The sequence below is a fragment of the Halichoerus grypus genome, chromosome 13 (assembly GCF_964656455.1).
Source record: "Halichoerus grypus chromosome 13, mHalGry1.hap1.1, whole genome shotgun sequence".
Classification (NCBI taxonomy): Eukaryota; Metazoa; Chordata; class Mammalia; order Carnivora; family Phocidae; genus Halichoerus; species Halichoerus grypus.
The window spans coordinates 64,812,478-64,831,856 of NC_135724.1; the positions used below are offsets into that span (position 1 = coordinate 64,812,478).

General features: G+C 44.5%; 1 protein-coding gene and 1 non-coding gene across 16 annotated transcripts in view; both read left to right on the forward strand.

Annotated features, from left to right (window-relative positions):
* The first annotated feature begins 11,962 nt into the window (after positions 1–11,962).
* TRNAM-CAU (transfer RNA methionine (anticodon CAU)) lies at positions 11,963–12,037 on the forward strand. Its single transcript has one exon. It is a non-coding gene; the product is annotated as a tRNA-Met (tRNA).
* Positions 12,038–15,456: 3,419 nt separating this feature from the next.
* The window catches only part of PRELID3A (PRELI domain containing 3A), a 70,109-nt gene continuing 66,186 nt past the window's right edge, over positions 15,457–19,379 (forward strand). For 13 of the 15 annotated variants that reach the window (XR_004926428.2, XR_004926430.2, XR_013443408.1 and 10 more), the window contains exon 1: positions 15,457–15,587. Coding sequence is in view for 10 of the 15 variants with exons in the window: in XM_078060643.1 (XP_077916769.1) it covers positions 15,556–15,587 (32 nt within the window). In the remaining 5 variants the exon portion in view is untranslated. Of the gene's footprint in view, positions 15,593–18,461; positions 18,503–19,379 lie in introns of all 15 variants that reach the window. The other 2 variants (XM_036121728.2, XM_036121737.2) reach the window with 2 other exon arrangements.

Genomic DNA, 19,379 nt, shown 5'->3' on the forward strand with positions numbered 1-19,379 from the left:
TCAAAAAAACCTGCCCCTTTTTTGCTTTCTTCATCTTTTGGGACTCCTGTGATATGAATGTTATTATGTTTTAATAAGTTGCTGAGTTCCCTAAGTCTACCTTCGTGGCCCATTACCTTTCTTTCCCTCTTCTTTCCAGCTTTATTATTTTCCATAATTTTGTCTTCTATATCACTGATTTGCCCTTCTGATTCACCCACCCTCATTTTATGGCCTCAATTTGGGATTACGTCTCAGTTTATAGCACTTTTAATTTTGTCCTCACTAGATTTTAGTTCTTTTATCTCTGCAGTAACAGATTCTCTAGTGTCTTCTATGCTTTTTTAAAGCCCAGCCAGTATCCTTATAATTGGTGTTTTAAATTCTAGTTCAGACATCTTATTTATATCTATATCGATTAAATCCCTGGCCATGACTTTTACTTCCTGTTCTTTCTTTTGGGGTGAATTTCTCTATCTCATCATTTTGCCAGAAAAGAAAAGAAAGAAAGAAAGAAAGAAAGAAAGAAAGAAAGAAACCCATAAAACAAGGAAAACAAAACAAACCCCCCCCAAAAAACCAGCTCCTGGGTGTGTTCTGGCCTGATTGTTAAAAGAATCTAGATCCAGGGGCGCCTGGGTGGCTCAGTCGTTAAGCGTCTGCCTTCGGCTCAGGTCAGGATCCCAGGGCCCTGGGATCGAGCCCCGCATCAGGCTCCCTGCTCCGCGGGAAGCCTGCTTCTCCCTCTCCTACTCTCCCTGCTTGGGTTCCCTCTCTCACTGTGTTTCTATCTGTCAAATAAATAAATAAAATCTTTGAAAAAAAAAGAATCTAGATCCCAAAATTAAAAAAAGAAAGAAAGAAAGAAAGAAAGAGAGAAAGGGGGAAAGAAGAAAAAGAAAAAAACCTGAAAATAAAAAATATATACGAAGTGTGTATAGAGGGGCACCTGGGTGGCTTAGTCAGTTAAACGTCTGCCTTTGGCTCAGGTCATGATCCCAGAGTCCTGGGATCGAGTCCCCAAATCAGGCTCCCTGCTCAGCAGGAAGCCTGCTTCTCCCTCTCCCACTCCCTCTGCTTGTTCCCTCTCTCTCTGTCAAATAAATAAATAAAATCTTTAAAAAAACAAAAAAACAAAGTATGTATCTAAAACTAAAAAATTTTAAAAAACAATTTAAAAAAGGGAATTGAAAAAAAAAGAAAATGAATGAAAAAATAAACATAGAATAAAAGTAAAAAGGAAGTTAGATCCTATTTCGCCTAAACCTGAAGCTTTGCAGCACTCTATGATCAGTAGACTTGGAGCATGCAAGTTGTTTCTGCTGGTCTTCTGGGGGAGGGGTCTGCTGTGCTGATTCTCAGGCTGACTTGTTTCAGTGGAAATGCACCTCCAGGGCCACGGGGGTGGGGCTTGGTGTAAGCAACTGTGGCTCCACTAGGTGATGCTCTTTCACTCCCCAAAGGCTTTCAGCGCTGATGGGCAGGATGAATATGGTAGTGACTCACTCTCTAGCCTGGCAGTTGAAAGTTAACGGCCCCACTCTTCAGTGAGCCCTCACAGAAGCCAAAGACAAAGAGATAATCTTGAAAGCAAAAAGAGAGAAGCAACTCATCACATACAAGAGCTCATCAATAAGATAAACAGCCAATTTCTCATCAGAAACCATAGAGGGTAGAAGGCAGGGGGATGATATATTTGAAGTACTGAAAGAGAAAAGAATATGTTAACCAAGAATTCTATATCTAGTAAAACTGTCCTTCAAAAATGTAGAAGAAATTAAGTCATTCCAGAAAAACAAAAGCTGTGGGAGTTCATTTCTACTAGACCTATTCTACAAAAAATGCTAAAGGAAATCTTTCAGGCTAAAATGAAAGGACACCAAACAGAAACTCAAACTATATGAAGAAATGAAGATCTCTGATATAGGTAAATAAATAGATAAATGTAAAAGTCAATATCATGGTATTTTTTATTTTTAACTCCATTTTTTATTTCCCACATGACTTAAAAGACAAGTCCATAAAACTATAAATTTGGGTTCTTGGGCACACATTAAATAAACATGCAATTTACGATAACAACAACATAAAGAGGAGGAGGATGGAGCTGTAGAGCAGCAGTGTTTTTTGTTCTTTGTTTTTAAGATTTATTTACTTATTTTAGAGAGAGAGAGAGTGTGAACAAGGGAGCCTGATGCAGGGCTTAATCCCAGAACCATGAGATCATGACCTGAGCCAAAGCCAAGTGTTGGCTACTTAGCTGACCCTAGCCACCCAGGTGCCCTGAGCAGCAGTTTTTGTATGCTAATGAAAACACAACATACAGAAAAAAATAGTAATAAAATAAAAATACATAAATAAATAAAATAAAATAAAAAAAGAAAACACAACATACGTGGCACCTGGGTGGCTCAGTTGGCTAAGTGTCTGCCTTCAGCTCAGGTCATGATCCCAGGGTCCTGGGATCGAGTCCCGCATCAGGGTTCCTGCTCAGTGGGGAGCCCGCTTCTCGCTCTCCCCTTGCTCCTGCCCCCGCTCATGCTCTCTCTCTCTCTCAAATAAGTAAATAAAATCTTTTAAAATTTTTTTAAAAATTAAAAAAAAGAAAACACAACATACCAAAATTTGGAATGTAGTGAAGACATTGCTCAGAGAGAAATTTGTAGCTGTAAATACCTATATTTTAAAAAGAAGAAAGACATCAAATCAATAACATAACTAGAATTTCAAGTAAAAATGCACACACAAAAAAATCAGTTATGTTTCTACATATTTGCAATGAACAATACAAAAAGGGAACTGGGAAAGCAATTCCACTTATAATAGCATCCAAAAGAATAAAATACATAGGAAGAGATTTAACCAAGGAGGTGGAAGACTAGCACACTGAAAGCTAAAAAACATTGCTGAAAAGAAAGTCCCTCAAAATGGAAGGACATCCCATGTTGATGGAATGGAAGAGTTAATATTGTTTATTTTTTAAATTTTTTTTTTTTAAGATTTTTTTATTTATTTGCGAGAGAGAGAATGAGAGACAGAGAGCATGAGAGGGAGGAGGGTCAGAGGGAGAAGCAGACTCCCTGCCGAGCAGGGAGCCCGATGTGGGACTCGATCCTGGGACTCCAGGATCATGACCTGAGCCGAAGGCAGTCGCTTAACCAACTAGCCACCCAGGCGCCCTATTTTTTAAATTTTTAAAAAAGATTCTACTTATTTATTTGAGAGAGAGAGAGCACGCACTAGAGAGAGCACAAGCAGGGGGGAGGAGTAGAGAGAGAGGGAGAAGCAGACTCCCCGCTGAGCAGGGATCATGACCTGAGCCCAAGGCAGACGTTTAACTGACTTAGCCACCCAGGCGCCCGATTTAATATTGTTTAAGTGGCAATACTGCCCAAAGCAATCTACAGATTCAGTGCAATTCCTATCATACTTCTAGCGTTTTTTTTTTTTTCAGAGTTGGAAAGACCAATTCTCAAAATTCATATGGAATTGCAAGCGGCCCCAAATAGCCAAAACAACCTGAAAAAGAACAAAGTTGTTGGACTCATACTTCCCAACTACACAACTTACAACTGGCATAAGGATCGACACATGGGATAGAATTGAGAATCCAGAAATAAACATATACATCTATGGCCAACTGAATTTGGCAAAGGTGCCAAGTCCATTCAATTAAAGAAAGAATAATCTCTTCAACAAATAGTGCTGGGACAACTGGACATCCACATGCAAAAGAATGAGTTGGAACCATACCTCACACTATCTATAAAAATTAACTCAAATGGATCACTGACCTAAGGATAACAAGTAGAACCATAAAACTTTGAGAAGAAAACATAGAAATAAATCTTTATTACCTTTGACTTGGAATGGACTCTTAGGTATGACACCAAAAGCACAAGCAACAACAAAATAAGTTGAATTTTATCAACATTAAAAACTTTTGTATATCAAAGGTCATTAACAAGAAAGTGAAAGTATAACCTACAGAATGGGAGAAAATATTTGTAAATCATATATCTGATGAGGGTTTAATATCCAGAATATATAAGTAACTCTTACAACTCAGTAGCAAAAAGACAAATAACCCAATTTAAAAATGGGCAAAGGATTTGAATAGATACTCTTCGAAAGAAGATATGCAAATGACCAATAAGCACATGAAAAGATGCTCAACATCATTAGTCATTGGGAAATGCAAATTAAAACCATAATGAAATACTACTTCACTCCTACTAGAATGGCTATAAGAATTTAAAAAAAAAAAAAGTGAGAATGTGGAGAAATCAGAACCCTCATATATTGCTACTACATTCCTACATATAGGAATGTAAAACGGTGCATTTGTTGTGGATAAGTTTGGCATTTGCTCAAAAAGCTAAACATAGAATTACCAGACAATCCAGCAATTCCCTTCCTAGGTATATACCCAAAAGAATTGAAACAAGGATTCAAACATACTTGTATAGCAATGTTCATGGCAGCATCATCACAATAGCCCAAAACTGGAAATAACCCAAGTGTTACGGATAAACAACATGTGGTCATATACAGATAATGGACTACTACTCAGCCATAAAAAGTAACAGAATTCTGATACATGCCCCAACAGGGATGAACTTTGAAAACATCATGCTACGTGAAAGAATCCAGACACAAAAGACTATATAGTGTATGAACCCATTTATATGAAATGTTCAGAATGGGCAAATCTATAAAAACAGAAGTAGATTAGTGGTTGCCTAAGACTGATGAGGGGAGGGAAAGAGATTAGGGGGGCAATAGCTCAAGGGTATGTGTTTCTTTTTGAGGTGATGAAAATGTCCTAAGACTGGTCGTGATGGTTGCGCTACCACTCTGTAAATGAACTGAAACCATTGATTTATACACTTTAAATGGGTGAATTATATGTTAGGTGAATTATATCTCATTAAAGCTTTTTAATGGGCAAAAGACTTAAATAGACATGCCTCCAAAGAAGACAGACGAATGGCCAACAAGCACAGTAAAAGATACTCAACATCATTAGCCATTGGGGAAAATTAAATCAGAATCACAGTGAGATTTCAATTCACATTATAGGATGACTGCAATAAAAAGAGATAGTGGGAGTTGATGAGCGGGTGGAGAAATCAAAACCCTCATCCTGGTGAGATAGTAAAAGGGTGCAATTGCTTTGGAAACTGTCTGGCAGTTATTTCCTCCGAAGTTTAAACATACAATTACCGTATAACCCAGCATGTCCATGCTTAGGTATAAACCCAAGAGAAATGAAAACATATGTCCACACAGAAACTTACACACAATTGTTCATGGTAGTGTTATTTATAACAGACAAAAGTGAAAACAACCTAAACGTCCATCAACTGATGAATGGATAAACAGCATGCGCATATCCTCACAATGGATTATTACTCAGCCATAAAAAGGAATAAAGTACTGATGCATGGATGAATCTTGAAATCATTACGTTTGGTGAAAAAAGGCAGTTCCAAAAGACCACAGATTATATGCATCCATTTATAGAGAATGTCCAAAATAGGCAAATCCATAGAGATCTAAAGGTGGATCAGTGTTGCGGGGGGCTGGGGGCTGGTCAACAGAATACACATCCAAGAAATTAATGAACGCACTTACAGATGGCAGGATGGTCTGGATATTCTGAAACTTAGTGTGAACTTTTTCATCCTGTTGTTTGTTCTTGAACCATAAAGTTTCCAAATAAAATATAATAAAACTTAAGAACATTAAAGGAGGTTATATCTCTCAGTGCTGAAGTTACAAGTAATTAAAAAAAATTAATGCTTATTTCTATTTTCTAAATATAGTAAATACATATTCGTTTTATAATCAAGAACAAATAAAATTTGGAAATATAAAAAGTTTAGGATAAAATTTTTTTCAATCAATATATAAAGTTACAAAATGGAGGGTAAAAGTCTCTGAACCTCTTATTCCTACTGCTTAAAGCTAACTCTCTAAAAGTTCTTTTTCTGTGTGTATCTGTCTATATATTTTATATGTATTTACAAGCATATAAAACATACTTTTACATGAATAGAATCATACCTTATGCACCTTGCTTTTTAACATATAGTTTTGTATGTTAATAACACATAGTTCCACCCCATTCTTTAATCAGGTCCATTGTATTCTGTGGTAAAGATATAACTGGTTTTAACCAAGGGTTGTTTAGACTGTTCCCAATTTATTTGTACTTCAGATGCTACAATGAACATTCTTATTGATGTATCTATATCCATATCCATATCTATACACCTATATGCCAGTATCTATTCAGAGGATGATGTCCTAGCAGAGAGATTGCTTGGTAAATACTACCTAAAGAAAATTATTTGTAAGTGTTTTGGGACCAGGACCTGGAGACAGTTCATGCAGAGCTGTACTGCATATTTCCCACTAGGTGGCAGGAGAGGTCTACCAATCTCTGAGACCAGCCGCATTGTGAATTTCAGAAACTTGGTGAAGGAACCTCCAGACATAATATTAATATCTCCTAGATGATAATGAATAAAAGAAGGAATCATGACATCGACTCAAGTTATAGCAGTGCAAGTCTCATGAATGATAATAGCAGAACATTTAGAATCTTCCTAATTACCACTTTACTTGATAATGATGAAATCTTTTTCTTTTTCTTTTTTTAAAGTAGGCTCCGTGCCCAAGGTGGGGCTTGAACTCACGACCCTAAGATCAAGAGTCATATGTCCCACCGACTGAGCCAGCCAGGTGGCCCAGTAACGATCAAATATTTTTCTAAAAATCTTGGCCACAAGAGTGTATGCAAATCTAAAGTTCCTAGATTTTTCCCAGTCATGTCTTCCTGTGAGAAAACTGATGACTGTTTTGGACACCACCCCCTTAGTCATAAGCCATCTTTTGCAATGCCAGCAGGTATAATGGGAAGGGGGTTTGCAAGCTGGAAGGAAATGGTATCTTCTGTTTCTAGTGAAAAACTGTGTAAACTGTGTGGGATAAAGTGCCCAGAAGCAGAAATAAGGAGCAAAATTTAAGATATATATTTGAGGGACTTATTTTGGAAATTGTATGTAGGGGTTGAGAAGAGGAATTAATTATATAATAGAAACATATACCATAGAAATTAAAAGGTCATGGGGATATCCTCTATTTTAGTAATGTGTTAGAATATCTCAGGTGTGTTAAGGTTCAGGATAGTTCTGAATTTAGTTAGAGAACATGTCTTCAGATTCCAGCAACACTCTATATGTAGGATCTTAGAAAACCTAGATGCTAATGGCCCTCTGCCATCTTGTTCTGACAGCACGGCAGTGTGAAATCTCTGTAAATCCAGGCTTTCCTGTCACTGTATTTGAGGATCAATTAAACCTCAGAGCCTAATGAGCAGCGGGTGATGTATGGAACCGTTGAACCTCTATAGCCTACTCCTGAAACTAATATAACACCGTATGTTAACGACCTGGAATTAAAGTAAAAACTTACAAAGAAACCATAGCCTAAATTTTGTTATAATCCTGGGATAATGAAGCCATATCCATGGCAAATGGGAAAGAAACAGCTCCAAAAGTTCTTCAAAACTTCCTACCTCCTGGGAGATTGATTTTTCTCTCTACATTAAAAAACTGTTCTGCCATGGCAGTCTTCAGACTTACTTATTTTTAGCATCAGACTCCTGTAAAAATGAAATTTTGACACAAGATCTCAATATATAGAATTCAAACTATAAACTGTCAGTTGAAAGCCTCTCAAAAAGAGGCCGTAGGGTTTCCAGGGACACTGGCCTGCAGGGCTCTGCCAGTGAGCCCCACCTGTCCCCATGACCAGGCCACTCCCAGCTTCAGGACGGCCTCCGAGTCATCCCTGACTCACAGAACAAGCAATTATCAAGTGCTTACTGTTTGTCAGGCCCTGGGATGGATCCTGGATACACAGAAATGAGTAAGGCTCTGTCCTCATCCTTGAAGAGCTCACAGGCATGTGGAGGACTCCATTCCACACTTCAGGTAGCCTTATACCTGCCTAGGCTGCTCATCAAAAAATGCCTATTTCTGCCCCCCCCACCCCGAGATGCCAATTTAAAAGGCAACAGGTGGAGCCCAGAAATCTGCCTCTTTAATAAGCATCAATCTAGTGGGAGAGGCAGAAACACAAACAAGGAGAGTCATCGTGGAACAGCGTGCTGAGAGTCATGGTGGAGGTGTGCAGGAAGGACAATCAGGGGAGGGCCAGGGAGTGAGGAGTGCCGTGGGGGGGGTGTGTGTGTGTCAAACATAGCTTTGGCGGGGGTGCGACATACACTGATGACACGAGAGTGACATTTAGGCACGGGGATGGCACCATTCTGAGGGGCTGGCTGGGCGGCTGTGAGACCAGCCAGGGGGCCATTAGAGTAATCCAGAGGCGAGGTGGTGAAGGACTGGGCTGGGTCAGCGGTGGCAGGTGGTAAACCAGTACTAACAATGAGAACGGCTGACACTTGTTACTGCCCACCAGTCCCTGTGCTAAAGGACTTGCCCTATACTCTCATTTAGTTCTCACACATCCTACAGGGTAGCTACGCTAGTATCCCCATCTCATAGATCACGACATGGACGTTTGGAGAAGTCAAACAATTTGCAGAAAGGGAGCCAGAATGGGCACCCAGGTTTGTTCATCTGCAAACCTATGCCTTCAACCACAACTACTAAATCACACTGGCTCTTAAAGCATATAGAAGAATGAATGGATTAAAACAGTCTGTAAGAGGTAAATTCTAAAGGACTTGATGATTGGTTGGATGTAGGATGTAAGGGATTACTTTAGCTTGGGGCACCTGGGTGCTACCATGACCCTGGACAAGTGAATTCTGGAAAGGAATCTGCTTACAGTGGAAGATGCTTGTGCCCTGATGACCCAGGGAATATCCTGTGGGTAACCGGATAGATGGGTGTGAGGCTTGGGGTTGAAATGAGATGGAGATACAGGTTTGGGAGTTAGTAGAAACCATGAATCTCAGTGAGTTCACTCAGGGAGAAGGTGTAGAGTGAGAAGAACAGAAGGCAGAGGGGGGAGAGGAATCTGCTAAGGAGACTGAGAAGGGATATGACAAGCAATGAGATGTCATTGGAGACAAGGTAGCAGAGTTTCAAGGAGACACCGCTCAGTAGTTCAAGTGCACTAGAGAGGTCTAGGAATGGGGCTGAACAATGGCCACTGGATTGGAAAATGTGATGGCTTCTGGTGACCCTAACGAGAAGAGTCTCAGGAGCCGGTCACAGCATGTGGAATATAATAAGTAGTAACAAAGCGGGAAGAGCAAACATGGACTCTTAAAGACTGAGAAGAGAAGTGGGGAGAACAATTTCATAATACTTACAGGGGAGTGTAGTAGCCGGAAGATAAGTTTCAACTGCTTTACACACACAGCTTTGGCATTTACCACCATAAACTTCTAGGATGGCACGTGTCTTTCATCTTTTCCGTCGTTGATTCAGTAACCACACAAGTGACCCTGGTTTTCAAGCCAAAAAAAAAAAAAAAATGTGGAAGAGGCATTTCAACCAAAGATAAAGGTGAGGGATGACTTTTGCTCCTAAATCCTCCATTTCTTGGGAATCTCTCCTTCGTTCCCACAGCTGCTGTGACAACAACCAGTCCAGATGTGCACTGCTGCGGGAGGTTCAGTCAGCAGCCAAATCTATCATCCCATCTTTGCCTGATGATTCCTGGGGAAACAACCGGATCCTGTGTTTGGCCTAACCAACTAACACACGGCCAGTCGCTCTTTTCACTGGCACCTTTCCAGTTCTACAGAACTCATAAAACTAAAACAACAACAAAGAGCTGTTGGGTGGCACTGGATCAGACCCATGTGTCACCTGCCCGTGAGCACGCCCGCCCCACCTGCCGGAGTCTGTCCTAGCTGTTACGAAGAGCAAAGAGTGTGTGGATCCTCTAAGCATCCAGGAACTACCTCGGGGCACGGTGGGTCTGCCCAGCACCCCCTAAGCTAGCCTCCATCTCTGCTCGAATATTCCTATGGAATAAGAACATTGTTTTATTTCACATTTACTTATTTTATTTTTTTAAAAGATTTTATTTATTTATTTGAGAGAGAACAAGAGAGACGAGCACAAGCTGGGTGAGGTGGGGGAGAGGCAGAGGGACAGAGAGAAGCAGACTCCCTGCTGAGCAGGAGGCACGATGCAGGGCTCGATCCCAGGACCCTGAGATCATGACCTGAGCTGAAGGCAGATGCTTAACTGACTGAGCCCCCCAGGCGCCCCTCATTTAATATTTAATTAAAAATAACAAATCTTTGCCTATTTAAGGGGAGGGTGATTGGGAATTACTCCTCTGTTTTCTGCAAACCCCAAGCAAGGAAAAATCAACCTATCTGGTTTGTTTGGGATGAGCACGGGTAGAGGTAAGTGAAAGAGCTCAGGTCCTGGGCTCCTCTAAGGACCCACAGACAGGTGCAGAGTCAAGGGGGAGATTTGGAGGGTTTTGTGTGAGGGGTTTAAAGTTAAAAGTTGGCCATATTTATAATCCAGGGTGGATGTGAAGTGAAATGCCCCATGTGTGGAAGGGATGACTAGTGGAGCAGGTGCCTAGGGGACAGGAGACCCAGAGAAGAGCGGGTCACCTGAGACTGGAGGACGGAGGGGAGCTTGGCCTGGGTCTAGATCATGATGGGAACCACTACATATTGGACACTTGCTGTGTGTCCAACACTGCTGGGCCCTGACCGCCATTGTGGCCCATTCAACCACTCTACATACCAAGAGTCTGGGGCTCGGACATAAGCAAGTTGCTCAAGGTCATACAATCAGTAGTTGGTTATCCAGTTGAACCTGGGCAGCCTCCTCTGGATGTCGCTCTTAGCAGCACAATACACTATAATGGCCTGAGGTTGAAAGAGATCACACCTCTTGGCTTAATTGTCTCCATTTAGCGAGAAGTAAAGTCATCTGCCCCGAATGAGGGGGACAGGAACTGAAGCGGAGGTATGGAGACAGTGGTAAAGGTTGGCAATCACTTGGGGGATTATGCTATCCAAAGATAAGGCAAAGTGTCCTTGGAGCGTCTGGATGGAACAGGGCGCCTGCCATTCCCTCTGCAGTGATCCGTAAGAGTGTGACCTCATACCAGTGGTACAGAGTCCTGTGGGCCCTGACCGGAGATGGCAGATTGTAGCGTCCGTCCAGCATGGAGGGGAGAGAGCTGGGGTCACTTCTCTGTGAACTGTGGCCTAGGGTGAGTGGGGAAGGCACTGGTGGAACGTTCCAGAGGAGAGGACTGGAGGCTTAGCTCAGAAGGTGTGTGTATCATTTGGGGGCTTTAGGCTAAAATGTGAATTCCAATGACATGAAACAATGAAAACATTTATTATAGCATGGCTGTGAGTCCCTGGCTAAGGGCATTTCAGGCTGGCTGAGAAAGGGTTCACTACGGCCTTTTTCCTATCAATTTCCATTCTCGGTGCTGATTTCATCCTCCTGCTGGTAGCAAGGGGGTCACACCAGTTTTAGCAGTTATGCAATGGAAGTGATGGTTTCTGATAACTTGCTCTTTGGAGCAAGAAACTTTCTCCCCGCAACCTCGCAGCAGGCTCCCTCATGCTCCGTGGTCGGCATTGGGTCACAAGCTGGCTCCGGAGCCAGTCCTCAGACCCTCAGACCTCAGCTCAGCCCTGAAACAAGTGGGGTGGGATCTGCCTCCCCTGAGCACTTACGGATGTGAGAGAGGTGCCACCTAAACAGTCATTGTCCTGTTAGGGAGGCAGAGAGTCCCCCAAAGTAAGACATTGGAGCTTGAGATGTTTAAGGTGGAATTCAAAACATAAGCAAGATCCAGGCAGCAGGCTGGTGGGGAGTGGGTGGCTGAAGTCAAGCGGGGACGAAGGTACCTAAAGTTAGGAAGGCCCAGGAATCAGATGTTGGAGCGTCTGCATGGATCATCCACACAGATGCTGACAGTGCGAAGAATGAAGGCAATTAGTGGTGTCCGGCTGGCTCAGTCGGTAGAGCATGCGACTCATGATCTCGGGGGGTCGTGGGTTTGAGCCCCACGTTGGGCGTGGAGCCTACTTAAAAAAAATAAAATTTGGAAAAAAAAAGAATTAAGGCAATAGATGGCCAGGGTGGGGCAGTGGGGGTGGAGAGAGGGACCCCCCGCAAGCCAAACTGCCAACTCCTCAGTAAATGACAGGGATGAGGGACAAGAGGGAAGGAGGGTGGGCAGTCCTTTCTTTCCTTCTCCACTAAACCCAACTGATTATAAGATCTTTAAGTGTTTCCAAGTCTTATCCCCACTGTGCCGGCCCAAGCACTCATTTATCTCCTCTGCGCTGGGGAGCAGCTTCTAGACCGGCCACATGATAGTCCAATGAAATAAAAAGCCCCTGGGTGGGTTCCCAGCGTTGGTGCTTTTCAAAGCTCCTCCGATTACTCCAGCATACAGCCATGGCTGGGACCACTGCTCTACCTCTCACGCTGTGGCCCCTTATCGCCTCAAAGGGCAGTTGGAGCAGATCCCTGCTATCCACTCAGTGGAATGAATGTATTAAGCCTCTGTGCTCCAGGCACTGGGAAAAGAAAAATGAAAAGCACGTGGTTGCCTCTCCCCCAGACACCCACCCTGGGATATAAGCGCACGCATTACTGCAGTGGAGACTCATGGGTGCCCCCGGGCAGGCAGGCTCCACAGCGCCAGGTGACTCTGAATACAGACTTGGGACAGAAGACATAATGGAGCATCCTCATCTCCATTTCACTGAGCCCCCCACATCCAGCCAAGTGTACTTCCCGGATCTTGCTTGTATTTTAAACTGTTTTGCTTCCGAGATCTCAAACTCTAAAATCTGTCAAAACCCCGTTGTCGTCAAAATTAAATCTCGACTTCTTGGAATGAAATATATAAGGCCCTTATGATATGGCTCCTTGTCTACCTTTCTAGCTTCAGGTCTTGCCACTTCCCCCTGGGACTTTGCAATCCAGCCTTACAGGCAACTTACAGCCTCTTAAGAGCACTGTACCCCCTCATGTTTCTGGATTTTTGCATCTACTTCTCTCTTCATCTGGAAGATGCTTCCGGGACAAGCATGGAGGAGCACATTCTGGCTGGAAGAAATAGTATGAGCGAATGTCTGGTGATGACAAGGAAGCACCTTGCCCAATCTGGCTGGCAAATTGGGCAAGGTGGATTTGAGGCCGTTGGTCTCCATTGGCATCGGAGTCCCTGGGAGAACTTGTTAAACTACAAATGCCTGTCCCCCTCGGCCCCCGCCTACTGCATGGCCGGGCTGAGGGTGGGGCCCGGGGTCTCCATCTCTAAGAGGCTCCCAGGTGCTGCAGCTACTGCTAACGGAGTGAAGGAAAGTGTGGTCTTTGACCAGAGATGGAGGTATCAGGATAGAACTTCAAGCAGGGATGTGACTTTCATTGGTTGTTCAACAATTATGGATTCATTGTGTACCAACTATGTTTCTGACTCTGGAAATACTAAGGATAAGGATAACTTAATATCTGATCTCAAAAGGTTTTTTAGCCTGGTGGGAGAGGCAGAAAATCGCAGATGATCATAATACATTGTGGGGAGTCTCAGGGGGAGGTGTGCATAGGCTGTGATGTAATCAGAAGGAGGGAGCTGCACGGATGGGGAGACACCTGAGCTGGCCGTGGCTGCCTGAGAAGCCACAGCTGTGTGTCAGGGAGACCTGAGGGCAGGGCAAGGGACAGAAGGTGGTCCTCATTTCTCCCCCCTTCTCGGTTACCCAGCTTCACCATACACAGCATGTTTCTGTACCAAGGCACCACCTGGTTAGGGTCTTAGTTTCCTCACATGGTGAGATGCAAACTCAGCAGCTCATCCCTCTCAGACCTGGAGCAACCTACAGGAGCTGTCTCCCCTACAGTGTGTTCTAACTCACCATCCGGCCCCATTCCTTAAGGCTCATGCTCCATTCCCATTTGTGGAAAATGCTGACTGTAAATGATGATGGTTTTTAAAAACCAAAATAACAGCACCTAGCTTTCTAGGGCTGAGTGCGTAGGAAGTGTTCCACAACGGGCCTGATCATAACTGTGAGCCATTGTAGCACAGATGTGAGGGGGAAATCATGCAAACCCCACTGTCCAGTCCTATACGTTAGCAGCTCAGCCCTCCACGAACCCCAAAGGAAAAGCTGCCCCCTGCTCCCTGCTTCTGCAGTTCCACCGTGGGCCTCGTCAGCCAGGTGGCCCCTCCATCAGACAGACTGCATTGCTCTGTGAGCTCTCTTTTGCTCGTCTATAAAACAGGCATAGTACCACCAACTTTGAAAGATTACTGTAAGGTTAAAGCCATAGGTGGTAAAGGTCAATGTGAGTAGATGGTAAGCCTAACCTAGGTCTTCTGGCTGGTTCCGTGAGCTCTTTCCTCTTCCCTGGCTCATTGCACAAACAGGTTCCAGACGCCCAGTCAGTGCCTCGTGCTGTGCTAAGTGCTGGGATTCAGTAGCAGGCTAGATGAGGTTCCCTGCCCTCACACCCCATCTCATTCTGCGCAGGTTTCTCTTCTTCGCAAAACAAGCATCTGCTTCTTTGTGCCTGAACTTTGGTTGTGGTAGTGCACAGTAAATACAAATCTAAAAAGAAAAAAATTGATTTCTTCCTGGTGCAAAAGGAAAAGAGCCTCTCCTTTCCCTTCTTAAAGAGCATTTACTCTAGAAAGCTTGTACATTCTTCATCCTTTCGAGATGTGTGTACATGTTTTTAAAAAGCTAAGTAGGCCTTTTGCCAGTTCTAACCCAGAAATATTCTTTCTCAAGGTCCTGGGCACCATCTCTCTGAAATGTTAGCTTAATTTCCAGGAGCACCTGGCTTCAAACCTACCTTCTATGGCAACGACATGAGAATTTTATTGCTTCTTCGGATAAAGACAATTAGCAAACAAAAACAGTCACTCTAATCACCAGGTAAATTTAGGGTGAACTCTGTGTGACAAAAGGTGCGGTCGAGTCCTCTCACTTGAGAACATGGATGTAGGTGTCACACCTGCCTGGCTATGTAACTATATAAAAGGGTGAGATTTCTTGCTGTCTTTGCAATCTCTTTAGGGGACCGCCTGTGACGCACATTACCTTCTGGTTTAATGCGACTCAATACTAAAACTGTTTTCTTTCTCTTCTATTTCCTTGGGGAGTTTTGGGGGGTCTGGCAGGAGATTTTGTTTTTCTTTATACTTACCAAGAGTAGAAGCCAGGCTGGCTGGAGAGCGCTTTGGGAGAATTTGGACAACCTGAGCGATGAGCATTAGTCCCTCGCCTCCCATCCCTGCATTTGCAGCCGGTGCTGTCCGCGCATCTCCCTGCCGCAGCGCAGATCCCCCATCCGCGGCTCCAGCTGAGTCCCGCATTCCTATTTTTAGCCGCCATAACCCTCGTGGCCAAGTGACAGGCAAGCGGGCGGGGCCGGAGAGCGCCCGGCCCCGCCCCCGCCGCGCGCGCCCCGCCCCCGCCCCGCCCCCACGCGCCTGGAGGGAGGACCCGGGCGCGGAGGATCGGGCGCGCGGAGTCCGAGCGGGGAGCCCGCGCCCTGCGGCCGGCGGGCGGCGGCGATGAAGATCTGGAGCTCGGAGCACGTGTTCGGGTGAGGTCGGGCTGCGGGCCACGGTGGGGTCCGGACCGGCGCCTGCTCCTGCCCCCGAGCCGCGGGGGGCGGCCGAGGAAAGGCTGGACCCCAGACCAGGCCCTCGCCGAGCCCGCCCAGCCCCGCGCTGGCCGCTCCTAGACCGCGGCCCTGGCATCCTAAAAAGGGGGCGGGCTCTGTCCCTTCTAGGGCGTCGTTAGGGAGAGAGCCGGAGTGGCGCCGTCTGTTTGATGGAAGGGCCGCCTGACGGACGGAGGCGGGTGGTGGGATTGTCGAAGCTAGGGGGCGGGGAGCGGGGGGCGGCCTTTCCCTGGGGGTCTGACGGAGGGCCGAGCTGCGGGGACGGATCTCAGCCAGTCCAATGGGGCCAGACGGCGCGGGCCGGCGAGTGCCCTCGGCGGCGGGGCGCCCTGGTGTGCATGGAGGCCCGGGTGGACGCGGCGGGGAGGGGACTCGGCAAAGTGGCCGTGCCCACACTTCAGCCCACCCGGGAGCAGGCCCGATCTCGCCTGCACAATGCGCTCTTTGGGGCAGGGCGCCCGGCATCCTAGGGAGAACGGAGGCCTGGAGAGCGGGCCCGGTCCTTCCCTGAGATTGTGCGGTGCAGTTGAACACAGACACTAAGCTGTGAGCTCGGGAGGAAGCCAAATGTGGAGAAGGCTTGTGGGGGTCTTTCACCCTGAATGCACTTGTGGGCATGGAAAGCCCCCAAGCCAGCGTGGAAAACTGGGAACTGTTTAGGAGTATCCTCGTGACCTCAATGGTATCTTCTCCTAAGTCGCTTGATATGTGACTCTATGAAATTATCCTTTAAGATTTTTTAAAGGAACAAAGATTTTAAAGATTCCTTGACCCCACTTAGAGAAGCATTTCGTTTTTGGAAAAAAAAAAAAAAATACTGCGTGAAATGGAATTGTCATCCTTTGGCCTTTTTATGTAAAATTATTATAATAAAAATTTATCAAGTGATTTAAAACCTCCGAAATTATGTTTAGTGAAATCTTTAGACTTTAAGGGAAACAGTTTAGTGTGGATCTTTGTATAGTCTGCAGCCTTTCTCAGCTGGGCTTCCTTGAGAGATCCAGTGAAAGCCCCAGTGAGAGTGACTCCAGAGATTCTTTTCTCTGGGACAAACTGGCACCATCAGAATGCAGAGGGGAGAAGTTAAGTCGTTGCAAACTGTGTGCCCAGGCAGTGGGGCTCAGTGTTCTCACTGAACACCTGAGAAGGGCTGCCCTAGAGGTTCATGGAATGTTGGTTGACAAGCAGAAGTGAATGGTCAGCTTAGGGAAAGTCACTATTGATAAAACTCACCTACTTAATGTGTACGATTCAATGATTCTTAGTCAATTTACAGGGTTGTACGCCCATCACCAAGGTCCGGTTTTAGAACATTTCCATCATGCTACAGGGACGCCCTCATTCCCATTCACAGGCACCCGCCACTCTCATTCCAAGCCCCAGGCAACCACTAATCTGCTGTTTCTGTAGATTTGCCTTTTCCAGACATTTGACATAAATGTCCTCATACAATATGTGGTCATTTGTGTCTGGCTTCTTTTACTTGGCACATTTTTTTGAGGTTCATTGGCATGGTAGCCTGATAAGTCTTTCGTTCCTTACCTCATTCATTTTGTGTCCCTGATACTCTGCCAGGGCCTGACACATAGTAGGTGCTCAGTGTGGGGCTGAGGAATCTCAAGGAAACCAGGTGCCCTTCCAGAATGAGGGCGGCTATCCATCCAGAGAATTCCAGGGAGCCCCCAAGCTGCTGTAGACTAGGTGCTGATCCTCTGCCGTTGATTTTTGAACTTAAAATTGGCAAATGTGGAATGCAAGTGGCTGAGGATGATGGTAGGTAGGCCCCTGTGGCAGACAGATGGTGAGTGACATGATACTCCTTGATGACAGGCCATCTGGAGGACAGTACCACAATGGAAGCCTGGCTTTCTAGCTAGGCTTAATAAGGAGTTTCCCTTTGCTTAGTCCCTTAAAATCACTGTTTTGTTTTGTTTTGTTTTTTTCCTTTGGGGGTTATAAACCTTTCTTTTTCTTTCTATACTTGTTTACTTTTTATATATTTGTTGTGCTGGCAGGTGAGTATTTGACTGGAGGTTCATAAGTTTACTCTTGAAAGGCAAGAAATAATCAGGCACAAAAACTTTGACATTTATCAAGTTTTCCTCCTGTGTCCTGAAGAAACCCCAGGGCCCAGGGGTGCATGAGTGGTGTAGTTGGCTAAGCTCTCAACTCTTGGTTTCAACTCGGCTCATGATCTCAGGGTCATGAGATCGAGTCCCACATCTGGCTCTGTGCTCGTTGCGGAGTCTGCTTGGGAGTCTCCCTCCCTCTCCCTCTCATTCTCTAAAATAAATAAATCTTAAAAAAAAAAAAAAAGAAACCCCAGGGCCTGGAGTGGGGTATGAACACAGCTATGGAAATGGAGAGCCCTTTGGGAAAGCCATCGGAATCAACGTGTGTTACCATAGTAATGAAAAATACAGGACTGAATTATAAAAATATAGAAAGGGTCATTAAACATTAACAGGTCTATAAATTTCATCCTCACAGCATTGACCAAGGTTTCAGGTAGGCCTAGAACAGAATCTTTCCTAACAGCCAACACAAGATTGGCTGGCAGCATCAAGATCATGCACTCCTTGGATTCCAGCAGCTACCAGGAAAGATAGCCAGAAGGTGATAACCATCTCAGAGAAGTCAGGAGCTTTGGAGGGGATGTGCCCTCCATCAGGCTTGCTTTCTAGCCAGGAGCAGGGAAAAGCACCTCCCCACCGTTTCTTTTAAACAAGAGAAATTGAACATTACAGACAAGAGTTGAAGTGCCTCCCAGTGCTGTTCCCTTTCTCCCCACAGGCAGACAAGATTATGAACTTGGTGGGTTCATCCTTCTGAAGGTTGGTTTGACTACGTTTATGTGTGTGTGTGTGTGTGTGTGTGTGTGTGTGTTTATCCGTAAACAATACATAATGTCATTTGTTGTCTTAAATGGAAATCAGTGGCATCACTTGGTACAGATCTTTTGACCATTTCCCTTTCTTCACAACAGTGTGTTTTTGAGATGTGTGTGTGTGTTTGTGTGTCTCATAGCAGCATGATATTCCATTGTATGAATATGTCACAATTTATCCTTTCTCTTATTGAAGGGACATAACATTTCCCCCTTTATTCCATATCATACTGCAGTGATCACTTATGTGTACGTTTCCAGTCCCTTTAATCAAGGGCCCGCTTAGGCCAGCGATTCTCAAACTCTTCAGCCTCAGGACCTCTTTACACTCTTAGAAAATATTGGGTGTCCCAGACAGTTTTTATTTGGGTTATGTCTACCACTGTTTACTATATTAGAAATTAAAATGGATAAATTTAAAAATATTTATTCATTCATTCAAATTAATAATGATAAACCCACTTCATTAATAAAAACAAACCTGTATTTTCCAAAAGCACAAAAATTAGTAGGAAGAGTGGCGCTGTTTGATTTTTTTTGCTAATTTCTGGCGTAACAGAAGATAGCTTGATCCTCCTGTCTGCTTCTGCACCAGTGTTTTGCAGTCTGTTGTTTTTATTCAAATATACGAATAAGACCCAACCTCACTCTATGAGTAAAACCCATTTGGTATTTTAATAGTCTTTTAAAGTGATTGTGGCTACTTTAAGTAATTTGCTACTACAACAAGACAAGTGGTTTCTGAAGTTCATTGCGGTGGAAGATCTGAAACCATAATGACCAGAGAAATTGGCCTGCCTTATACATGAGTGACATCTCACACC